The 20,453-nt window shown below is 38.6% G+C and overlaps 1 protein-coding gene and 1 pseudogene across 1 annotated transcript in view; one reads left to right on the top strand and one right to left on the bottom strand.

Annotated features, from left to right (window-relative positions):
• SPAG17 (sperm associated antigen 17) overlaps window positions 1-20,453 on the bottom strand; it is a 266,279-nt gene that overhangs the window by 227,582 nt on the left and 18,244 nt on the right. Inside the window, exon 2 of the mRNA XM_069089276.1 lies at window positions 336-476. Within this exon, the coding sequence (XP_068945377.1) occupies window positions 336-476 (141 nt within the window). The remainder of the gene's footprint in view (window positions 1-335; window positions 477-20,453) is intronic.
• LOC138162155 (N-alpha-acetyltransferase 20 pseudogene) lies at window positions 4,441-5,168 on the top strand (annotated as a pseudogene).

Below are 20,453 nucleotides of genomic sequence, written 5' to 3'. Positions count from 1 at the left end.
GAAGAAGAAGAAGAAGAAGAAGAAGAAGAAGAAGAAGAAGAAGAAGAAGAAGAAGAAGAAGAAGAAGAAGAAGAAGGAAGAAAGAAAGAAGCAGGAAGAGGAGGAGACAATTTTCCAAGGGCCATTTCCCTTCCCATGCCTCCCTGAGCCTATCTACAACATCCTTGACAAGTCTGTTTACAAATGATCACTGAGAGGAACCTCACTTTCTCAAGAGACAGTCCATTCTCTCTTTGCTTTCTTCTGGTCTAAATACTCTGTTGAAACTATGATCTAAAGTGTATAGGAAGATTATCTAACCTTGAATGAGTTTGGCAACAGAAAAGTGCAAATACCTGACTGAGGATGTTTTCCCACGATACCAAGCTGAAGAGCTTCCTCTGGGGGACATTGATGGCAAGAGCGAGGGCCTTAATAAGAAGATCATCCTCAATCCGGTTGCCAACCACGAAATTGATGCAGCCCTTCCAATCAGCCTGTGTGCCAAGTGAAAAGGAATACTTTTGTCATCACCTTGCCAGGTGGTCTTCCCTCTAATGTGGAAAGAGGAGGCTGGGGAGGATAGTGGGAAAAGCCCTGAATTGAGATTCAGAGGACACAAAGTTAGATTCCACCTCTGCTCTTTATGAGTGGGATAAAAGCATGGCATGGTATATAGGATGCTCGACTTGGCAGTCAAGAAGACCTGGGTTCAAATTCAGCCTCAGACATTTATTGGCTGTGGAAACCTGAGACAAGGCTTACCCCTTTCTGGGCCTTAATTTTCTCATCTTTATTAAAATGAGAGGGTTGGAAATGATCCCTAAAATCCTTTCCAGAGGTTGTGCCAGGGGCAGAGAGGACAGTTGATAGAGCCCTAGACCTGAGGTCACGAAGGCTCACTCATCTTGGAGAGTTCAAGTCTGGCCTCAGACACTTCCTAGCTGTGTGACTCTGGGCAAGTCACTTAATTATTTCTGCCTCAGTTTCCTCATCTGTAAAATGAACTGGAGAAGGAAATGGCAAACCATTCCAGTATCTTTGCCAAGAAAACTCCAGATGGGGTCACGAAAAATTGGACACGACTGAAACAACTGAACAACAGCTGAAAAATCCTTTCCATCTCTGAGTATGGTAGCTTGGTGCTGTGGGAAGAAGACTATTTGGAGCCACTGAGCCCCACTCACCTCAAGGCTCTAAGGGACTTCATAAGTTATCCAATGCAGTTCATATTTGAAATAGGATACTTACTGAGTATATCATCTAGTTTCCACTCAAAGGCCTCCATTGAGAACAATGTTCATGGGCTGCTGAATTAGCCCAGCCTAGTTTGGAAATTTATCATTATTAGGGTGTTTTTTCCCTGACATCCAACTTAGATTCATTTTTTCTTTTCTTCCTTTTTTTTTTTTTGCTACCACTTCTAGAACAGAGTTATCAAACTTGCAACTCACAAAACCCCAAAGTGTGGACTGAACCAGATTAAAATATAATTGGGAAATGCTGAAATGTTTAACAAAATAAATAAAAATGCAATACAAGATAGATAATATTAATTTGTGGTTTTCTAAATTGCTATGCGACCCATGGAGATTTGAGTCTGACACCTCTATAAATCAACAATTTCTTCCATATGGCGAACCTTTAAATGCTTGAAGACAGTTATCTATCTCTGCCTAGACCTCTTTTCTCTGGACTAAACATTCCCATTTCCTTCAACCGGTTCTCACGGAGCATAATCTTGGGTTGGACCTCTTCTGAGTATTATCCATATTATTATTGAAACCTGATGCTAGGTTCCATTTTAGAACCATCACCACCACCTCCTCCACCACCACATTTACCGAGGAATTCACTTTAGGAACCAAGACCAGGCAACTTTAAGAAGAATATTAAAATGAAAGAAGGGGTTCAACATCACAAAATGGGGAGATATATGTTGGTGAAAGGTGGCGTCCACTGCCATAGAAGATGTCCTGTGCAGAGTTCCAGTGGAAAAAGGGATTCCCTGTAACTTCTTGTTAATAATAATTGCAATAGCAAGAGAAGGAGGAGTAATATTAGCATATGTCTAGAACCTTAAGTTTTCCAAAAGATTTTACAAATATTAACTAATTTAATATCTCATAACTACCCTGGGAGGTAGGCACTATTATTAAGCCCATTTTACAGATGAGGAAATTGAGGCAGAGATGAAATGACATTCCCAAGGCCACACAAGTGTCTGTGGCTGGGTTTGAACTCAGGTCTTCCTGGCTCCAGGACCAGTGTTCTATACATTAGATAAGATGGGATAAAGATCTCTCAGGGAAACAGAGGGCTTTAATATTGAAGCATGGATACAAGGCCATAGCAGGAAGGGATCAGGAGAAAGTGTGTTGGTCAAAGGCAATAAACTGCCAGATGATATATTAATCTCCCAATGCTTCACTCTCCACATCTAGCCTTGGTCTGAGGGTGACATTCCCCTAACAGAAGTCTAATATGTCCTGATTGGTGAGGGCTTCAGTTGGAATCAAAGATCTGGGATCTAAACCCTGGCTTTGCTACTCATTAGCTATGTAGTCTTAACCAAATGACTTACTGTCTCTGGACCTTAGTTTCCTCATCTGTAAAATGACGAGGTTGTATTAGATGGCCTCTTGGTCCCATGATACCATATGCAGGTTACAGGACTGATCAAGAGGTGGTGAAGTGAATTATTCTGATTCAAGACAGCCACAAGGGGGCAGAATTAGGCCAAACATCTCAGCTCTCCCAACTGGCAGAGAACACCTCCTTATAAAGATTTAATTCACACACTTTAAACTGTTTTCTGGAATTTTATTCCAGAACTACATGCTATTAGCCAACAACTGCTTTTCTTTTCATATATCACAAACACAAGCCTGGCTAAATTTTACATTTCAATATGTGAAATACGTTAATCATGGACACTCCTTGAAACCACAGAATCCAAATTCAATTTATCAAATGTAATAGCTGACATTTATAGAGCACTTTAAAGGTTTTCTAAATTCCATGCATTCACTGTTTTATTTGAAGCTCACATCAGCCCTGTGAAGTGGGTTCTCTTATTGTAATTCCCATTTTACAAGGGAGGATCAAGGATTTAGATGGCTTGGATGACTTGCCCAATGTAAGAGGTAAGTGTTAAAGGCAAAATTTGAACCCAACTCTTGCCTGATTCTCCTCCACTGCTCTTTCTAGCATACCATACTGCCTGTTGTTCCTTTTTATAAATAAAATAAAGTAAATAATAAATTAAATATAATTATTTGATTTCCTATTCACAAAAAGGGACCTTCTGGGTTCACAGTATGCACTGAGTTTATGGAGGGTGTTGCTGTTTTTTGGTGTGATTACCTCTGACCAGGTCCAGTGGAAACACCAAAGAAGAGAGGCCAGTCACTTAGGGCAGGGATGCTGTAATGTAATGCCAAAAGAAGGCAACTTCCCAGGTTCAAAATACCAGCATAGGTGCTCTCTATTTTATTTAGTGACAAACCAAGAACAGAGAAGATCAAAACATGACATCATTCCAAATACAGCATTTACTAAGTGTGATTAAATAATCTCCAAGTACTACCCCACCCCAGGATCTTCCAATCATTCAATCAATTACAAAGTCTCTGTTCTAAATACTTCTCCACCCCTAGGCTATACCTTAATTAAGCCCATCACAAAGCCCCTCTTCTCAAATGGAGATTAGTTTCCAAACATAAGGTCAAAAGTTCCCCACCCCTGGATCACAATTGAATCTACCCCAGAGTTACATCAAGTTTAAACACAGCACTTAATACCCAAATGGAGGTCTTTTCTTCATCTTGACACGAGGCAAGTTCTCAGCAATCTTAGTTCCTGGGGAGACAAGGCTTAGCAAGGCCATAAGATACATTGCCAGTCCCTTCATGAATTTATCCTCTGTCTGTAGAACAGTCCTAGAACCCCTGAACACATTAGCAAAGCCCTCTCCCAGGATTTCTGTAAACATACAACAAGAAAATCCTTCTTCAGGGCTTCTGAACCAACAGAAAGGCTCCCAGACCCCTGCAACAACAGTACTGTCCTTCACCAGTGGACAGTATTCACTCTGTCTGCAGGACAGTCTCCAGACCCCTGCAACAACAGCACTGTCTTTCACCAGTGGACAGTATTCACTCTCTGTCTGCAGGACAGTCTCAGGGCTTCTTAGCAAACAGCCAGGTTCCAGGACTTCTTCAACAAAAGGACTGTCTTTCACCAGTAGACAAATCTGGCAAAACAACATCAAAACAGACAGACAAAGTACCAGCAAAACAGCCATGTCTCCTCAGTCCTTGGCAGCTCAGGGGGCAGGTCTCAAAAGTCCAGGGCAATTCAAAGCGGCCACCAGCAATTCTCTTAGTCTCTCTCTCTCCAGGAGGTGCTGCTTCCAAAAAAGATCTTCTGCCTCTCTCTTATCTTTCCAAATCTACATCACCAGCTCCTCCCAGTTCAGGACTTTCTTTTCACATCAAAAAGTCCATCCCACAGGTGGGATTAACAAGCTCTGGGTTTTAACACAATCAATTTGAAAACCAAGCCAATACAGGGGAATCTTTAATTGCCATTACTATCACAGATGCTCTGACCAGGAGTGTGGGCCTGGGACAGGCAGGCAAGATGACCAAGCTCTGGGCTCTCACCTTTGACAACCTGTTTTGTTTCAAAAACATCAATCTGGATCCACTAACAGAAACTTATGGTATGCCATTTTATTTGCAATATCTAGCTCACTGGTTCAAGTATTTCATGGTTGCAGAGACACCTGATGGATGAAGCATTATGGGTAAAGGATATGGTAAAGTAGAGGGCTCAGAAGCCAGAGAAGAATGGCATGTCACAGCTTTTATCAGCTGCCCCTGAATTTTGATGCCTTGGTTTAGCTGCTAAATTAATGGAGATGCTGGTGGAGATTTCAAAAGAAAGGGTGGATTTTTTGTTGATCTCTTTGTAAGATTGTTAAATCAAGTTGCAGTCAACATGTATAAGCAACTGGGCTACAGTGTGTATAGAACAGTAATGGAATACTATTCTTTGAGCAATGGAGAGCCTGATGAAGATGCTTATGATATGAGGAAAGCGCTCTTCAGAGACACAGAAAGGAAATCCATTATACTGTTAGCTCATCCTGTGAGACCTGAAGACATCGAATAACTCTAGGCAGTATTCTTAGGAAGAGAATGCTATAGATTACCTTTTATGGACAATAATATTTTTTATTGGAAATTGACTCTAAAAATCAATTTCAGACTTGTGTGTACAGGCACATTTTGAAGATCCTTTAGGAGGAAAATAATCACTTCATGTCTTGAAGACTTGAGTAAGAAAATACTTTCTATATGGACTTCTTAATTTAAACCCCTAAGTCTCAGTCTAGCAATAGCACATTAAAGAAAGTTTTTCACTATATTTCATATGCAATTAAAAAGGCAGCTAGGTTAAAAGGAAATAAGACATTCCATTGTCATGGTTTACAGTATTAGGTAAGTACTAGGCAAGTATTGGGCTTCATTTCTCTTATAAATTCTGTGCCTAAGAATCACTGCTGCCTCATTTTTTATCTTCATATTTGAATAGTTAAATAAAGCTTTAGAAGCAGTTGTGAAAAGCTAAAGTGTATAAAGATGAAATGTATAATAAAACACAAATTCACTATGTGAATGTTGTTTTCTATTAAAAAAAAATCCAGCTGGGGACATGGATTCCCTGGTGGGAATTCAGTGATAACCATTTGGTGAAGATGCTAGAGATGGTGTGTGACCTCTGAGCTTCCAGTGACCAACCTATGGAAGCTAGGTTATGAATACTATTGAAATAGAAGCTGGTATAGATAATCCTTCCTAGGAATGCAGTGAGGTGTAGTTTATGGAACAGAGGTGACACACAGTTACCTTTCCCCATTTTCCATCCCTCTTGTGACTATGGGACCAAACATTTCTTTTGGGATGAATTACATAGTGCACAGGAAAAGAGGGGGGAGGAAGTTGGAATATTCAGACCAATTCAAATAACTCTGACATGTCGCAGTGGTTAAGCTATTAGATCTGGAGTCAGGATGACTTAGGTTAATCTATGTGACCCTAGACTCTGTGCCTCAGTTTCCTCATATGTAAATGAGGGCATTAGATTCCATGATCTCTCAGATCCCTTCTAGCTGTCTGACTGGTTTTAATGCTATACTTTTCACTTTCAATTTTACTTTGCAAATGTACTTTAATCTATATTTGAATGAATACTCCTTTTGGATCACTTAAGTTGTGAAAGGCATGAAGACCCTCTGGGATGCTGGTGATCATGATCCAAGTGAATTGTAATTTTTATAGGATTAAGTCATATATTTGGATTAAACAAGAATCCAAGGAGGCATTAATAGGAAAAGCTGGAATACAGTGGGACCACGGAGGTCCTGTCTGTGTGAATTAAGAGAAACTGAAAAGGGACTCAAGATTTATAGCTGCTAGGTCCTGTTTGCACCTGTGTAGTTACTTGAGCTTGTAGTGGAGGGGGTAGAGTGCCATCTGATGGCTTACCCCTATTAAGTGCCCCAAAGAGCTACTCAGACACCCTTCACTTAGAGCCGATGTATAAAATAAACATTTTAGGAGTGGGGGAACAGACTGTTGTCTTTACACAAAAAACCTAAGTGTTACACAAAAAACCTAACTCCATGCCATTATCCTTTAATCTCTAATGGACTGGATTTTCCTGTTTTGTAAAATGATGGGTTGAACTAGATAACCTCTAATTTCCTTTCCAATTCTAAAATTCTATGATTCTCGTAGAATACAATCTCATTTCAGCAAGGATCATCATAAATATATAGGAAGGGTTGATCCATTTAGAATAAACTTCATGTAATGAACAAGCTTTTACAAAGATTTTCTCTGATTCTTGTTCAATGAATGGCTGGCTACTTTGATGAATGAACTTGGGTGTAGGTGGGGAGAAAAAACTCGACCTGAGATTTTTGTCTCACTGTCAAGTAGAAGTGACCCTTCAAATTCCCTCATGGCTCTCTATTTCATCTGGACTTCCAGTCATTTAAATAAAACCTCTTTGGGTTCTGAAATCCCTAGCCCACCCCACCCCAACTGCTACCACCAACTAACAGCAACAAGGGGATGACAAAAGCAACAATATAGCAATACAACCATCATACTATTCAGAAGTTTCTCTTCATTTACATATGCAAGCAATATCAACAACCTAGCTAGCTTTCTACTCAGAGGAAAAAAAAGTATTTGTATTTATCTATGACACTTTCCCCCTTCCTCAACTGGACTAAAATATTAATTTTTTATCTCATTCACTATGGAAAATTTGTTTCTTGGTTATCAGGTCCTACAATCTATGCACATGATTTTGGCAATGAGAAAAATCTGAAAATATTGATTTTTAAGCTCCATTCCATTGCAATAAATTCTTATCTCTCCTTCTTATCCTCCTTTTCCCTCTATATCTGATTTATTATTGCGACTGGTGGAAAGGACAGATAGAAAGAGGAAAAGATAAAATTTCTTTTCATGTCACAGTGATGGAGGCAATCTGGTGTAGCGGACCACCTCATAACCTCTGAGTCAGAAGAGTTCATTCAAATTCAGCTCTATCACTTTCTAGTGGTGGAACTTTGGTAGAGGCTCTTTACCTTTATGAGCCCCAACTTGATCTCTGTAAAACAGGAACAGGCTTGTTGTGAAGACAAGATGGGATAATGTAAAGGAAGCGCCTCGTAAGTATAAAGTATTTTATAAAGGTGAGTTCTTATTATAAGGGTAAGTGGTGGTAGGGATATAATACCGTACATACACGCATGTGCGCTCACACACATGTAGATCTTTATAAGCTCTGTCATCAACATTATCACATTTAATGGAAATTATGACAATTCACTACCAAAAAGGGAATTTTGATAGTGATAGGAAAATGGAAAAGTCTCAACTGTTATGAGACAAATAAGGAAAACAGAACTGGAGTGGAATAGCCCAAATCAATTACTCATTTCTAGTGTCTTGTGATAATAATTGTAGATTATTTGGAGCATTTGTATTTAATTTGTAATTGTAAATTATTTGTATTTAATTATAGAAGATATAGAAAACAGAAACTGGTTATTCCAGGTTACACACAGTTCCTAGTCCTTAGTAGGTACTTAATAAATGTTTGTTAATTGATTGGTATGTTTTAAAAAAACATCCCTCGTTTGGGATTACCCTACTATGCTTTGGGGCAAATTACTTCAAACCCTTCCAACTTCGATCTCTATAACTCAATTCCAATACACAATTCAACAAACATTCATTAAGCAAAATGAGCCAGGAACGCTGCTAGATGCTGGGTATACTAAAATGAAAAACAAGACCGTCCCTGTCTTTGAAGACCTTACTCTAAGATGGTGAGAAGGATGCACTATTTATATCTATAAACAGGATATGCAAGTTATCTCTATACCATTTTATACAAATGGTTATCGATGATTCCATTACCACTGGAATTCCCAACTTTGTCATAGATGCTTACTGTTGGAGTTACTGTTGTTACACCTTTTATATTCCTCCTTTTTATCCCCCTCTCCCCTCCCCCCACCCTTTTGGATTGATTTCCCCCTCCTCTGCCTCCTAACACAGGAGACCTCAGATTAGGTATATTTCAGTTGAAGCCACAACTATAGTATCTGCAACTCTCTTAGGATTTCTCAAGGAAGGCCTCCAACTCTCTTGTCCCCATTCAGGCTCATTTTGTAGAATTTCTTGGGTTGGTCTAGATTAGCGATGCCAAATTCAACTGGAAACAAGGGCCACAAAACCATACAGAAGGATCTCTCTGGACTGCCTACTGACTTGGTTTTAAAATGTAATGTTATCTTTGTTTTATTGTATTTATTTTGTTAAATATTTCCCAATTACATTTTAATTTGGTGCAGACTGCACTGGGGAGTGTTGCTGCCTCTGGTCTAGACAACCTCCAACAGAGGCTTTAAAGCTGGGGTACACGGAGTTATTAAAAAGAAAATATTTTGATAGCCACATTTCAGTATAATAGGCTTCCTTTGTAATTTTACATATTTTATTTTATGCATTTAAAAACATTATACCGAGAAGGTGCCAGTGTATAGACTTCATCAGACTGCCAAAGAGATACATGACCCCAAAATGATGAACTTTTGCTATAAAATAATGACATTACTAGAATCCTAAGAAACACAGAGGTATAATTTGATGAGCCTTCAGAAGAGTGATGTTTTTTAGTATTTTTTTTTCAGTCATGTCCAACTCTTTATGACCACATTTGGGTTATTTTTTGGCCAAGATGCTGGAGTGGTTTGCCATCATCTTCTCCACCTTCACTCCAGAAGATAGTACTTTCTATCCAAAAGTGGAGTAAGGCACTTAAAGTTGCAGTGGGATCCCCATCTCTGGAGGTCTGCAAGCAAAAGTGGGTGATGGCTCGTTTAAGATGTCGTCTGAGATATTTTTGCTCTGTTCTCTTAGAATTTAGATTCTGAGATTCTTTGAGGGCACAATCCTTGAAGGGTGCACCAGGTGGCAGCACTGAGCTTTAAAAGGCCCAGAACTGGGGGAAAAACCCAAAGCTTGGGCTAACTCATGATCTCCACAAGAAATGACTGAGAACAGTGAAATAAAGATTTTTCCACAGCTATGGTTTCTTGACCTACCAAGCTGACATGCCTCCAAGGAGCGAATGTTTTCAAGTGCCTAAAGACTGAGAAAAACCTCTATTTAACAGGGAATGAATGGTTTGGGAGAAAACTGGACCTACACCAGGTTTGGCAAAATTACTGCCTCTTCACACTTTCCACTTGGGGATGTATACCTAGAATGTGGATCCTCTCTGCCTCTGTAACCTTTATGGAAGTCATTGGGGCAGCATGACGCCATGACTTTGGAGTCAGCAAATTCTGGACCTCAATTATGCCTCAGTTACTAGAGTGGGAGAGTCCCTATCTCATCTTGAACACTGAAGGAGAGAGGGGATTCAACTCAACCATTTCAGCAGTTGTTTCTAGCTTGAAATGTATGATCCTATGAGTTTAGATTTCATTTTGACAAGAACCAATTCCTGTGGCAGAGAATGCAACAACCGATTTAAAGAGGGTTGGTCAAAAACACCAATGCTAAAACTATTAACAATTCACTATTATAGGGGTAGTTCAAGGTTTACAAATCTTGCATGATATTATTTAATCACACAGTAGATGATTCAGCTTAGTTGATAAAAGGCCCATGGGAAAAGGGACCACATTTGCTCAAAGTGGGTTAATGTGTGGGGCTAGATTTAACAGACTAAGGGAAAGATAGGGACAAGTTAAGACAGTGAGAAGGGAAACGAGCCCTAAATTTGCCCAACCATGGGCACTCCTAGAAGGATGAAAAGTCCTCTGAAGGGAGAGTCTCCCGTTCCAGTTGGTTGGCTCAGTTGTTAAGAGTGAGGGACTTGGAGTCAGGAGGACCTGAGTTTAAATACAACCTCAGACCCTTACCAGCAGTGTGACCCTGGGCAACTTGCTTACCCCTGTTTGCCTCAGTTTCCTCACATGTCAAATGAATTGGGGAGGGAAATGACAAATCATTCCAGTATCTCTGTTAAGAAAACTCCAAATGGGATCTTCAAGAGTCAGACACAATCGAAACAAATGAATAACAACAAACATTAGTTTAATGACAGGTGCTCTAAATGTGAGATCAGTGGCAAACAAGTGGATGTACATTTGGACAAATTGAACCACATCCACATCAACAATCTACAATGTGAAATAGGAAGACATAAAAAATTGTAGCTAAATTAAAGTGTTGGCTTAAGAGCTTTCACAAATAAAAGTTGGTAAGAGTCTGAGTGCCCCAAATGAAACCAGGAGCATTATTTCATGCACTACTTGGAAATGTGGAATTGCAACATTCATGTTGGTCATAAGCAAAATGGTGTCTTTGCTGGTCTTCATCCATGACATCCTCCTCCAGCTGCTATGCTTTTGTATAGGCGGTCTTTCATGCCAAGGATACACTCCCTCCTCATCACTGCCTCTTAGAATCCCTAATTTTCTTTAAACTATGGTTCAGGCACCACCTTCTACAAGAAGTTGTTCCCGATCTTCATAGATGGTAAATGCCTCACTCTAAAATTAACTTATGTTTATTTTGATGTAGGAGAATCTGCATGGTATGATGGATGGCCATCCAAGAAGACCAGGGTCCAAGGCTCACCTCTGACACGTGCTGACTGAATGAACTCTGTGCATAACATGATGCCTAGCACACAATAGGTGCCTAATAAATGCCTATTGATTGATTGATTTAACCTCTCAGGGTCCTAGGCAACTCTAAGACTTTAAGTCTTAGAGAAGGTACCATCCTAGATTGGTGGAGGGAGTTTTCTCACCTGAGACTTCTCTCTACCAATGAAACCACTGGTCTGATCCCTAGCCATTATTCTGTATATACTTACATATGAACGTATTATCTCTCTATATAGAAAATCAATTCCACGAGGGAAGGGATTATCCTATTTATGTATTTGTTCCTCAGTACTTAGCACAATGTCTGGCAAATAGTTGGCCCTCAATAAATGGTTTTTGATTTACTGATTGAAAAGTCCACCAGAAGGTAATTGCAGATTATATGCCAACATCTTCAGCAGGAGCGATAGAAGTTAGAAATTCTGTGTAGATCTGATCAAGACCCTCAAGACTAGAGGTTCTTAGCCTGAGCAACTGGTGGTCTAAGTAGATAAAAGTGCAGGGTCTGGAATCAGGAAGACCCGAGTTCTTATTTCTCAAATAGCTGCATTACTTTGGGACTTTGACTGCTCCATCATGTCCCAAGAAGCTCATTACTGAGATAAACCCCAAATCCTGTAAAGTCTCATCATGCTTGGCACTCCACCTCATCACTACCCTCTGCCTCTATGGGTGGAAGGTGGGGTCCCTCCCTATTTCCCCTTTTTAAAGATAAAGGTTTGGGGAGCAGAGCAATTAAGCGACTTATCTCAGGTACACAGACTAGTAAATGGAGGATACAGAAATTGAAATGTTTGTTACTTTTTCTATTATACTAATCTGTCTTCTCTAATTGTGGTCAATGATGCCCCTAAGCATAGTTATTAATGTTCACTATTCTACTAGTATATTCACTGTTCTGTGTGGTAGTGAGATCAGACTTGTTTTAGCCATTTCTTTACCTCTCGTAAGTCATCACTGGTCACATGATATTACCTATTTATGTCTACCATGTATGTACTGCTCTTTGGGTTATCTGTACTTTCGCTTCTTATGAATAAATATTAATTTAATTCAAATTATTCACCCTATAGATTGCTTGATGTTACACTGTGGATTTTTAAACAAAGTGATCACATTAGTAATGTCTCTCAAAGAATGTTCCAGCATTGGTAGACATAGAATGTTACCAAGAGAATACTGGTGTTAAAGAGATGGGCGTTTGCTGTAATGAGCCATCTGGAGTCATTGAAAGCCCTGGGCAGTTTTCCAAATGTAATTCTGTTCTATTGCTGCCTCCTACTTCATTCTTAGCCCAATACATTATGTATTTGCATCCGTTGTCCAAGATACACACATTGGAAGATTATTCAACACACTGCCCACCCAGCTGTGTGTCATAATCTGGGTAATATACATTTTTTTAATCCACTTTGTTTTTCCAGCATGGATGGTTAGACTAATCTCTTTAGCATTAATATGGTTTCTGAGCTGCTTTGTAGTACTCCAGGGATAAGATGCAATTAATATGATGTCATCTGTGAATGAACATCTGGAAAACCTTGCCATTAGCTTGAAGTCCTTTTTTGCTTGGGTCATTTTCCAGGACACTGGCATACACTACTGGCAAAAACATGTCTTCTTGTGTAGCATCTTACTTGACATTAATGTTCAATGGAACGCTGAACATTGTTATCATTCTACACATTTTTTTTTACTATAAAATCATATAATTTTGAAATATATCTAAGAGAGACATTTTATGAGAACCTTTAAAGTTGCCATGGGCTCTACTAAGTCAAAATCTTTAAAGTCTCTCTCTCTCTCTCTCTCTCTCTCTCTCTCTCTCTCTCTCTCTCTGTCTCTCTCTCTCAGAAGATATCTGTTACACATTTTAGCCAATTGTGTGACCATAAAGGTAAAATCTACCATAGAAAATCAGCTGCAACATTCTGACATTTTTCCCTTCTCTTGTTTCCAGTGGGGATATATTTGATATATAAAGATGATTCTCATTAAGATTTTATAGAGGAAAAAAGCAGGAACATTGGTCAATAATTTCTAAGGTCATCTCAGCCTTTTTTGACTAAAACACTATTGAAAATAATTTTCATTTTTTGAAATGTTCTTTTTGTTAAGTCATTAACTTATGCCATTAAGTTATTATGTTAAGTCATCAACACTATGTCATAAGCATTATGATAGATACCAGAGCTACAAAAACAAAAAGTAAAACTGTCTCTACCCCCAGGAAACTTATAAGGGAAAACAAAATGTACAAAGAAATAAGTATAAAACATACATAAGGTAATTTCCAGAGGCAGGGTATAGCTATAATATGAAGGACAGTTTGTTAACCATAAAATGGAGCTTTCCAGAGTCATAAGAAGCCCCATGTTGGGGCTGGCATGGATAAGTAGGAGAAAAGTGGGAAGCGGTGGTCAGAAAGGAAGATTCAGGCTAAGTTGCCCAATGGGATGTAGAGTTATGAATATTCTGAGCGGAGTATATGGAAGTATATTCCAATACTCTTCAATCTAGCAATCTTAATGTTACAGTTACTGTGGATTCCTGAGAAAAATGTAGATGAGGGTGGAGTATGCACATTAAACAGATGGTGAATCCCTAACCTTGAGGCCCTGGGCCCTAGATGCTTATAAAAGGATGGCATATACTTGAAGCACTCACCCTTCTATTCTTACCTAGGTCAGTTCTGCCCTGGGGCTCACTCCAGTGTGGGGGAGAGAGTTCTAGAAGGCCTTGGGTTCTGCATTGGTGGGGTAGGAGCAGAGGGGGGAAGGTCATCAGAAAAGATGGTAAATTCCAGGTTATGCCTAATGGCTGAGACAGGTTGGTCAACATAGGCCTGGGGCAAGGCCTCCAATCCTTAGTCAAGTCAGTCTCATCTCCTCTTTGAAATATCTTGAAAACTGATATAGAATGCATTATAATGACTTAAAGGATTAATTCTGAAAGTTCTTGGTTGGTTACAAAACATTCTTTCTACCTTCCTCTTCTCATGTGCCATTACTGTATCTTCATATAATATGCCAGGTACTGAGCAGACAGAGTTCAAATTTGGTGGCCCATTCACCATTGTCCACAAGAACAAATCATTGTAAAAGTGTCAACACATTTGTTCCACTTTGTAACTGTTTATTGCTGTCCTTTCTTAATCTTCTCAATGCTCTCAGGATAATCTGTCTTAGATGGATGTCATGCAAAACTTTCCTCTGGCTCATTTTTTCCCTCAAAACTATTTTTTTTTCTGGTATTTAGTGAGACAATATTGCTTATAATTTTTTTTCCATCATCTTCCCTCAACAGTGTTAGCAAATGAATTTGTACTCTAGCCCAAGATCATAGCCTACATTCATTGTGGAAGGGACCTGAGAGATATAGTCCAAGGATTCTGATTAAATTCTCAATCTCCTCATGTTGAAGCTGAGATCCAGCGAAAGTAATTAGATTCAATCCCAGACCTTCTGAATTCAAATCCAGAGTTCTTTTTGTTAAACCACATTGTCTCTCAACTTGTCTGAATGGTGTTGCTGAGATACTGGAAGAACTATGGGAAGGCTTCTAACACATTGGGTAGATCTTTGATGGAAGAATTAGAGGAAAACATAGATAAGAATTATCCACAATGAAGAGAACAGGAAAAGAGAAAGAAACACATGCATCTCTCTAAGCATGAGTGGCTCCCTCCATGTTAGAAACTGGCTTCTATTCCATCCAGAACAGGAATCCTGCATATTTTTTTATGCTTTTTTACACCAAAACTCACTGTGACCACTGCCCACAGCTATGCATGTCTTAATGTTACTGAATAAAGCCCTTGCTGCTCATACATCTATAATCATGAGAGATGTCGTCTTTTCCACAAAGCTGTGGAGAAGCTTAAAATTTGTGTCAGTTTGATGAATACCAGCATGGATGAAATCACAGATCTTTCTAAGTTATCAAAGTATAGTGTAATAAGTCTTGTGGAGAAGGCTTAAACTGAAGCAAGACAAAACAAACTAAAAATCTTCTATTTTATTTTATTATACAAATCAAACTAAAAAACCCAATATTTATGTGAAGGACGGTTAATTTTGGAAAATAACTTTCTCTTCAATAAGCAAACAAATCTGTTAACTGGCATCTTTCAACAGTATTTTTGGTCCTTGAAAGAAAGGCTTTAACAAATACAGTTGTATGCATTCCTTGCTCCTTTGATGAGCCTGTGATCTCCCTGATGTGGGTACTCCTTTCACCAGGACAGATCAGAATCCATCTGTGCAACCCATGAAAGAGAGATGTTTGCATGTCACCATGCAAATTCTAAACTTATGTCATCCCAGTGTTAGGGAAGACATTAGTACTCTAAATCTTCCTTTTGTCATTGGAGGTCTGGAATAGAAATCATCACCATCAACAATATCTCTTTTAAAAAGAAAGGCCAAAAACAAATGAGAAGACAAACTGCCCTTGGTTTTTTGGGTTGCCTGATGGAAGAGAATATTACTAGTTTGTAAGATCCTTGAGGGGAAGAACCGTGACTGACTGGTTTATTATCAGCTTGGTGGTACAGTGGAAAGACGGCTAGGTCTGAAGTCAGGGAGACATGGGTTGAAATCCAGCCTCAGACACCTACTAGATGTGTGACTCTGGGCGAGTCACTGCAATGCTGTCTGCTTCAATTACTTCATCTGTGAAATGGGGATGGTAACAGCACCTATCTCTCCCAGGATTGTTGTAAGGATCAGATGAGGTAATATCTGCAAAGCGCTCTGCACAGTGCCTGGCACGTGGTAGGCGCTATACAAACGGTAGATAGTGTTATTATAGCCCCTAAGGAACATTAACAATGACTTGCATATTGTAGGAGCTTAATAAATATTTTGTTGAATAAGCTTAAGCTTTAGCCATAAACAAAGATGATGAATACAGTAAAGAAAAATATCAGCAAGAGCATGATTTGCACGAGATATATACTTATTGGTTATAACTTATTATTATTATTATTTAACTATATTTTATTATTTAATAATTATTTCTTCAATTTAACAATTATTTAACAATATTAGTAATCATTATAATAATATTATTACGTAAAATCTGTGACTTCACTGGTGAAGTCTAAAGAATTTAGGTCCACAATTACTCCAGAACTTGAACGTAAAAATTCGATCAGGAGTTCTTAATCTGGGGTTCATGGGTAGATCTCAGAGGATTTGATGAAGTCAGAGAAGGAAAAAAAAACTCTACATTTTAATTTTTACTTAAATCTATTTAAATTTAGCATTGCTTTCAATGAAATGTTTAACGTAAAACAAACAAAACATAAATTTGAGGAAGGAGATCCATGACACCAGATTGTCAAAGGGGTCCATGACACAAAGAAAATTACAAAGAAAATTAAGAAGTCTGGTTTTAGGAGAAAGCAAGAAGGGATTATCGGAAGATGGTGGAATAATCCAGGAGATTGCCTGGCTCTCCCAAACTTCCCTCCAAATAACTTACAACAATGCCTCAAATTGAATTTAGGGTGGCATAAATAATAAAAAGTCAGGGTAAATTAGTTATGCAGTCCAGTGCAATTTCAGAGGATGTTATGAACACTACCACTGTGTTAACAAGCAGCTAGCCTTGTAGGCATCTGTGTCTCTGACGCTGCAGTTTAGGGAACTTTCACTCTAGTGATGGTGGGGGTGTGGGGTTGGGCAGCTTATGAAGGGAAGATTGCAGAGGCTGCTGCTGGCACTAGACCTGGGGTCCAGGCCCATTGACTGGATTAGGAGAGAGGCCAGTGATGCATTTCTGGGACTGTGAGGAGTGAAAGCACCTGCAGAATAGGGAGGGTTTTGTCATGACTCAGGGGTGGATTGGAGTACTTGAGGTCACTCATGGACCAAGGTGTAAGCCAGAAGAATAGTGACCACACCTGGGCTTGGATCATAGCATACTAGAAGAACCAAAAAATCAAAGACTCTTCAATAGAGCTCTGAAAACAGCACCAGGAAAAACCTGAAACCTGAGATATTATCCCCACATCCTGAGAACAGAGTCCAACCCTAACATCAAGTTAACAGACAAAAAATAGGCTGTTTAAAAAATGAGTAAATGTTCCTCCTTTCTCATTCACTCAATTGGTTATAACTCTTCTTTACATCTTGACTAATGTTCCATGGAAGGTATTTGTAAAACCTTTATTGGAGAGCATGCCACCACAGAGGGGGTGGGGAGAAGAAAGGGAGAGGGAGAAAACTGGGAACTCAAGGGATTGTGGAATTGAATGTTGTAAACTAAAAGTAAATAAATACATTAAAAAAATTAAAAATGAGTAAACAACAGAAAAGAACCTGACCATGGATAGTAACTATGGTAAGAGAGAAGATCAGAAGAACACTCAGAAGAAGACAATGAAGTCAAAACAGTTACTTGAAAAGCTTCAAAGAAAAATGTAAAATGGTCACAAGACTCTCCCCCCAAATGCTTAGAAGAGCTTAGAAAGGAGTTTAAAAATTAAATGACAGGTAGAGGAAAAATAAATGAGTAATGAAAGAAAATTATGAACAAATGAAAAAAGAGACCCAAAAATTTACTAAAGAAAATAACTCCTTAAAATTAGAATGACCATGGGGAAACTAATGACTTCATAAGACATCAAGAAATAATAAAAGAAAATCAAAAGAATGAAAAAAATAGAAGAGAACAAGAAATATCTCACTGGAAAAGCAACTGACCTAGAAAACAGAGGAGAAATCATATAAAAATTATTGAACTACTTGAGTCATAATTAAAAAAACCCAACAGTCTTCAAGAAATATAGGAAATATTTATTCAATATACTTCAAGAAATTAAGGAAAATTGCCCAGAAGTTTTAGAACTAAACATTAAAATAGAAATTGAAAAAAAATCCACTAATCAGTTCCTGAAAGGGATCTTAAAATGAAAACTCACAAGAAAATTATAGCTAGGTTTCAAAACTCCCAGATCAAGGAGAAAATATTACAAGCAACTAGAAAGAAAGAATTACAATACTGTGGAGCTACAGTCAGGGTAACACAAGATTTAGCAGCTTCTATATTAAAAGACCGAAAAGCATAAAATATGATATTCCAAAGAGCAATGGACATAGTTTTGCAACCAAGCATAACCTATGCAAAAAAAGCTGAGTGCAATCCTGCAAGGGAAAAATGAATATTTAATGAATTAAAGGACTTTCAGACATTTTTGAGGAAAAGATCAGAACTGAACAGAAAATTTGAATTTCAAATACAAGAATCAGGAGAAACATAAGAAGGTAAACATGACTAATCATAGGGGATTTAAAAAGGTTAAATTTTTTAATATCTTACATGAGAATATAGTATCTGTAGCTCTCAAAAATGTTATCTCCATTAGGGTAGTTAGAATACACATAGGAAGAGGGCTTGGGTTTGAGTTGATTATGAAGTTTGCTATTGTTCAGTCATTTGAGTTATGCCTGACTCTTTTGGAGTTTTCTTGACAAAGATACTGGAGGGGTTTGCAATTTCCTTCTCCAGATCATTTTATAGGTGAGGAAACTTAGGCAAACAGGGTTGAGTGACTTGCCCAGGATCACATATCTAGTAAGTGTTTGAGGCCAAATTTGAATTCAAGTCTTCCTGATTCCAGACTCAGTGTTCTAGCCACTGGATCACCTAGCTACCCTTGATTATTATGGGATAATTCTAATAATGAAATTGGGCAGAGAGAGGTAAAATGGAGCAAAATATCTCATGTAAAAGAAAAAAAACTCTTGCAGTGCAGGGGAGAATCTGGTGAAGGTCAGGCAGTGCAACAACCTTATTTTCATTGGAACTAGGTTAAAGAGGCAATAACATATAAATCTAATTGCATCTAAAATTCTCCTTAACTTACAGAGAAATAAGATGGTATGGGGATAGGAAGAGGGAGGGACTCTTAGCAGGTTGTATGGATTAGGGAAGCAGTGGTCAGAAGTAGAGTTCTGAGGAGGGACAGGAGGGAGGGAGAGAGAGAGAGAGAGACAGAGAGAGACAGAGAGAGAGAGAGACAGAGACAGAGAGAGAGAGAGACAGAGACAGAGAGACAGAGAGACAGAGAGAGAGACAGAGAGAGACAGAGAGAGAGACAGAGAGAGAGACACAGAGAGAGAGAGACAGAGAGAGAGACAGAGACAGAGACAGAGAGAGAGAGACAGAGAGAGAGTCAGAGAGAGAGACAGAGAGAGACAGAGAGACAGAGAGAGACAGAGAGACAGAGAGAGAGACAGAGAGACAGATAGAGACAGAGAGACAGAGAGAGAGACAGAGAGAGACAGAGACAGATAGAGAGACAGAGAGAGACAAAGAGACAGAGACAGAGACATAGAGAGACAGAGAGAGAGACAGAGACAGAGAGACAGAGAGAGAGACAGAGACAGAGAGAGAGAGAGACAGAGAGACAGAGACAGAGAGAGAGACACAGAGAGAGAGTCAGAGACAGAGAGACACAGAGAGAAACAGAAATAGAGAAAGACAGAGACAGAGAGACAAAGACAGAGACAGAGACAGAGAAGAGAGAGAGAGAGACAGACAGACAGAGACAGAGAAGAGAATAGAGAGAGAGAAACAATGAAGAAAAATAGGAAAGAGGGAAATACACAACTAGTAATTATAACTTTCAATGTGAGTGGAATGAACTCACTCAAAAAATGGGCATGGATAGCAGCATGGATCAAAAATTTGAACCCAACAATATGTTGTTTAGAAGAAAACATTTTAAAATGGGAGATATACATAGAGTAAAAATAAAATGGCTGGAGTAGAATTTATTATGCTTCAGCTAATGTAAAAAAAAAGCAGGGGTAGCAATCAAGATTTCAGGCAAAGTTTAAGCTAAAATAGATTTCATTAAAAAATAAACAGGGAAACTACCTTTTGTTAAAAGGTACCATAGATAATGAAGTAATATCAATATTAAACATATATGCACTGCCACTCTCAAAACTAGATTAATATAATAAAAAAAAAAGAAAATGTCAAGGAGAGGAATAGAATATTATATGAACTGGATATTATACCCATATGGAGAGTTTTGAATGGGAATTGAAAGGAATATTCCCTTTTTCCTCAGTGGTACATGGCACCTTTACAAAAATTAACCATATATTGAGACATAAAAACCATATAATCAAATGCTGAAAAGCAGAAGTATTAAATGCATCCTTTTCAGATTATAATTCAA

The sequence above is a fragment of the Petaurus breviceps genome, unplaced genomic scaffold (assembly GCF_028583685.1).
Source record: "Petaurus breviceps papuanus isolate PSGF00001 unplaced genomic scaffold, PetGlider_PUasm1.0 186, whole genome shotgun sequence".
Taxonomy (NCBI): Eukaryota; Metazoa; Chordata; class Mammalia; order Diprotodontia; family Petauridae; genus Petaurus; species Petaurus breviceps.
This window is presented reverse-complemented; position numbering and strand designations above follow the sequence as displayed.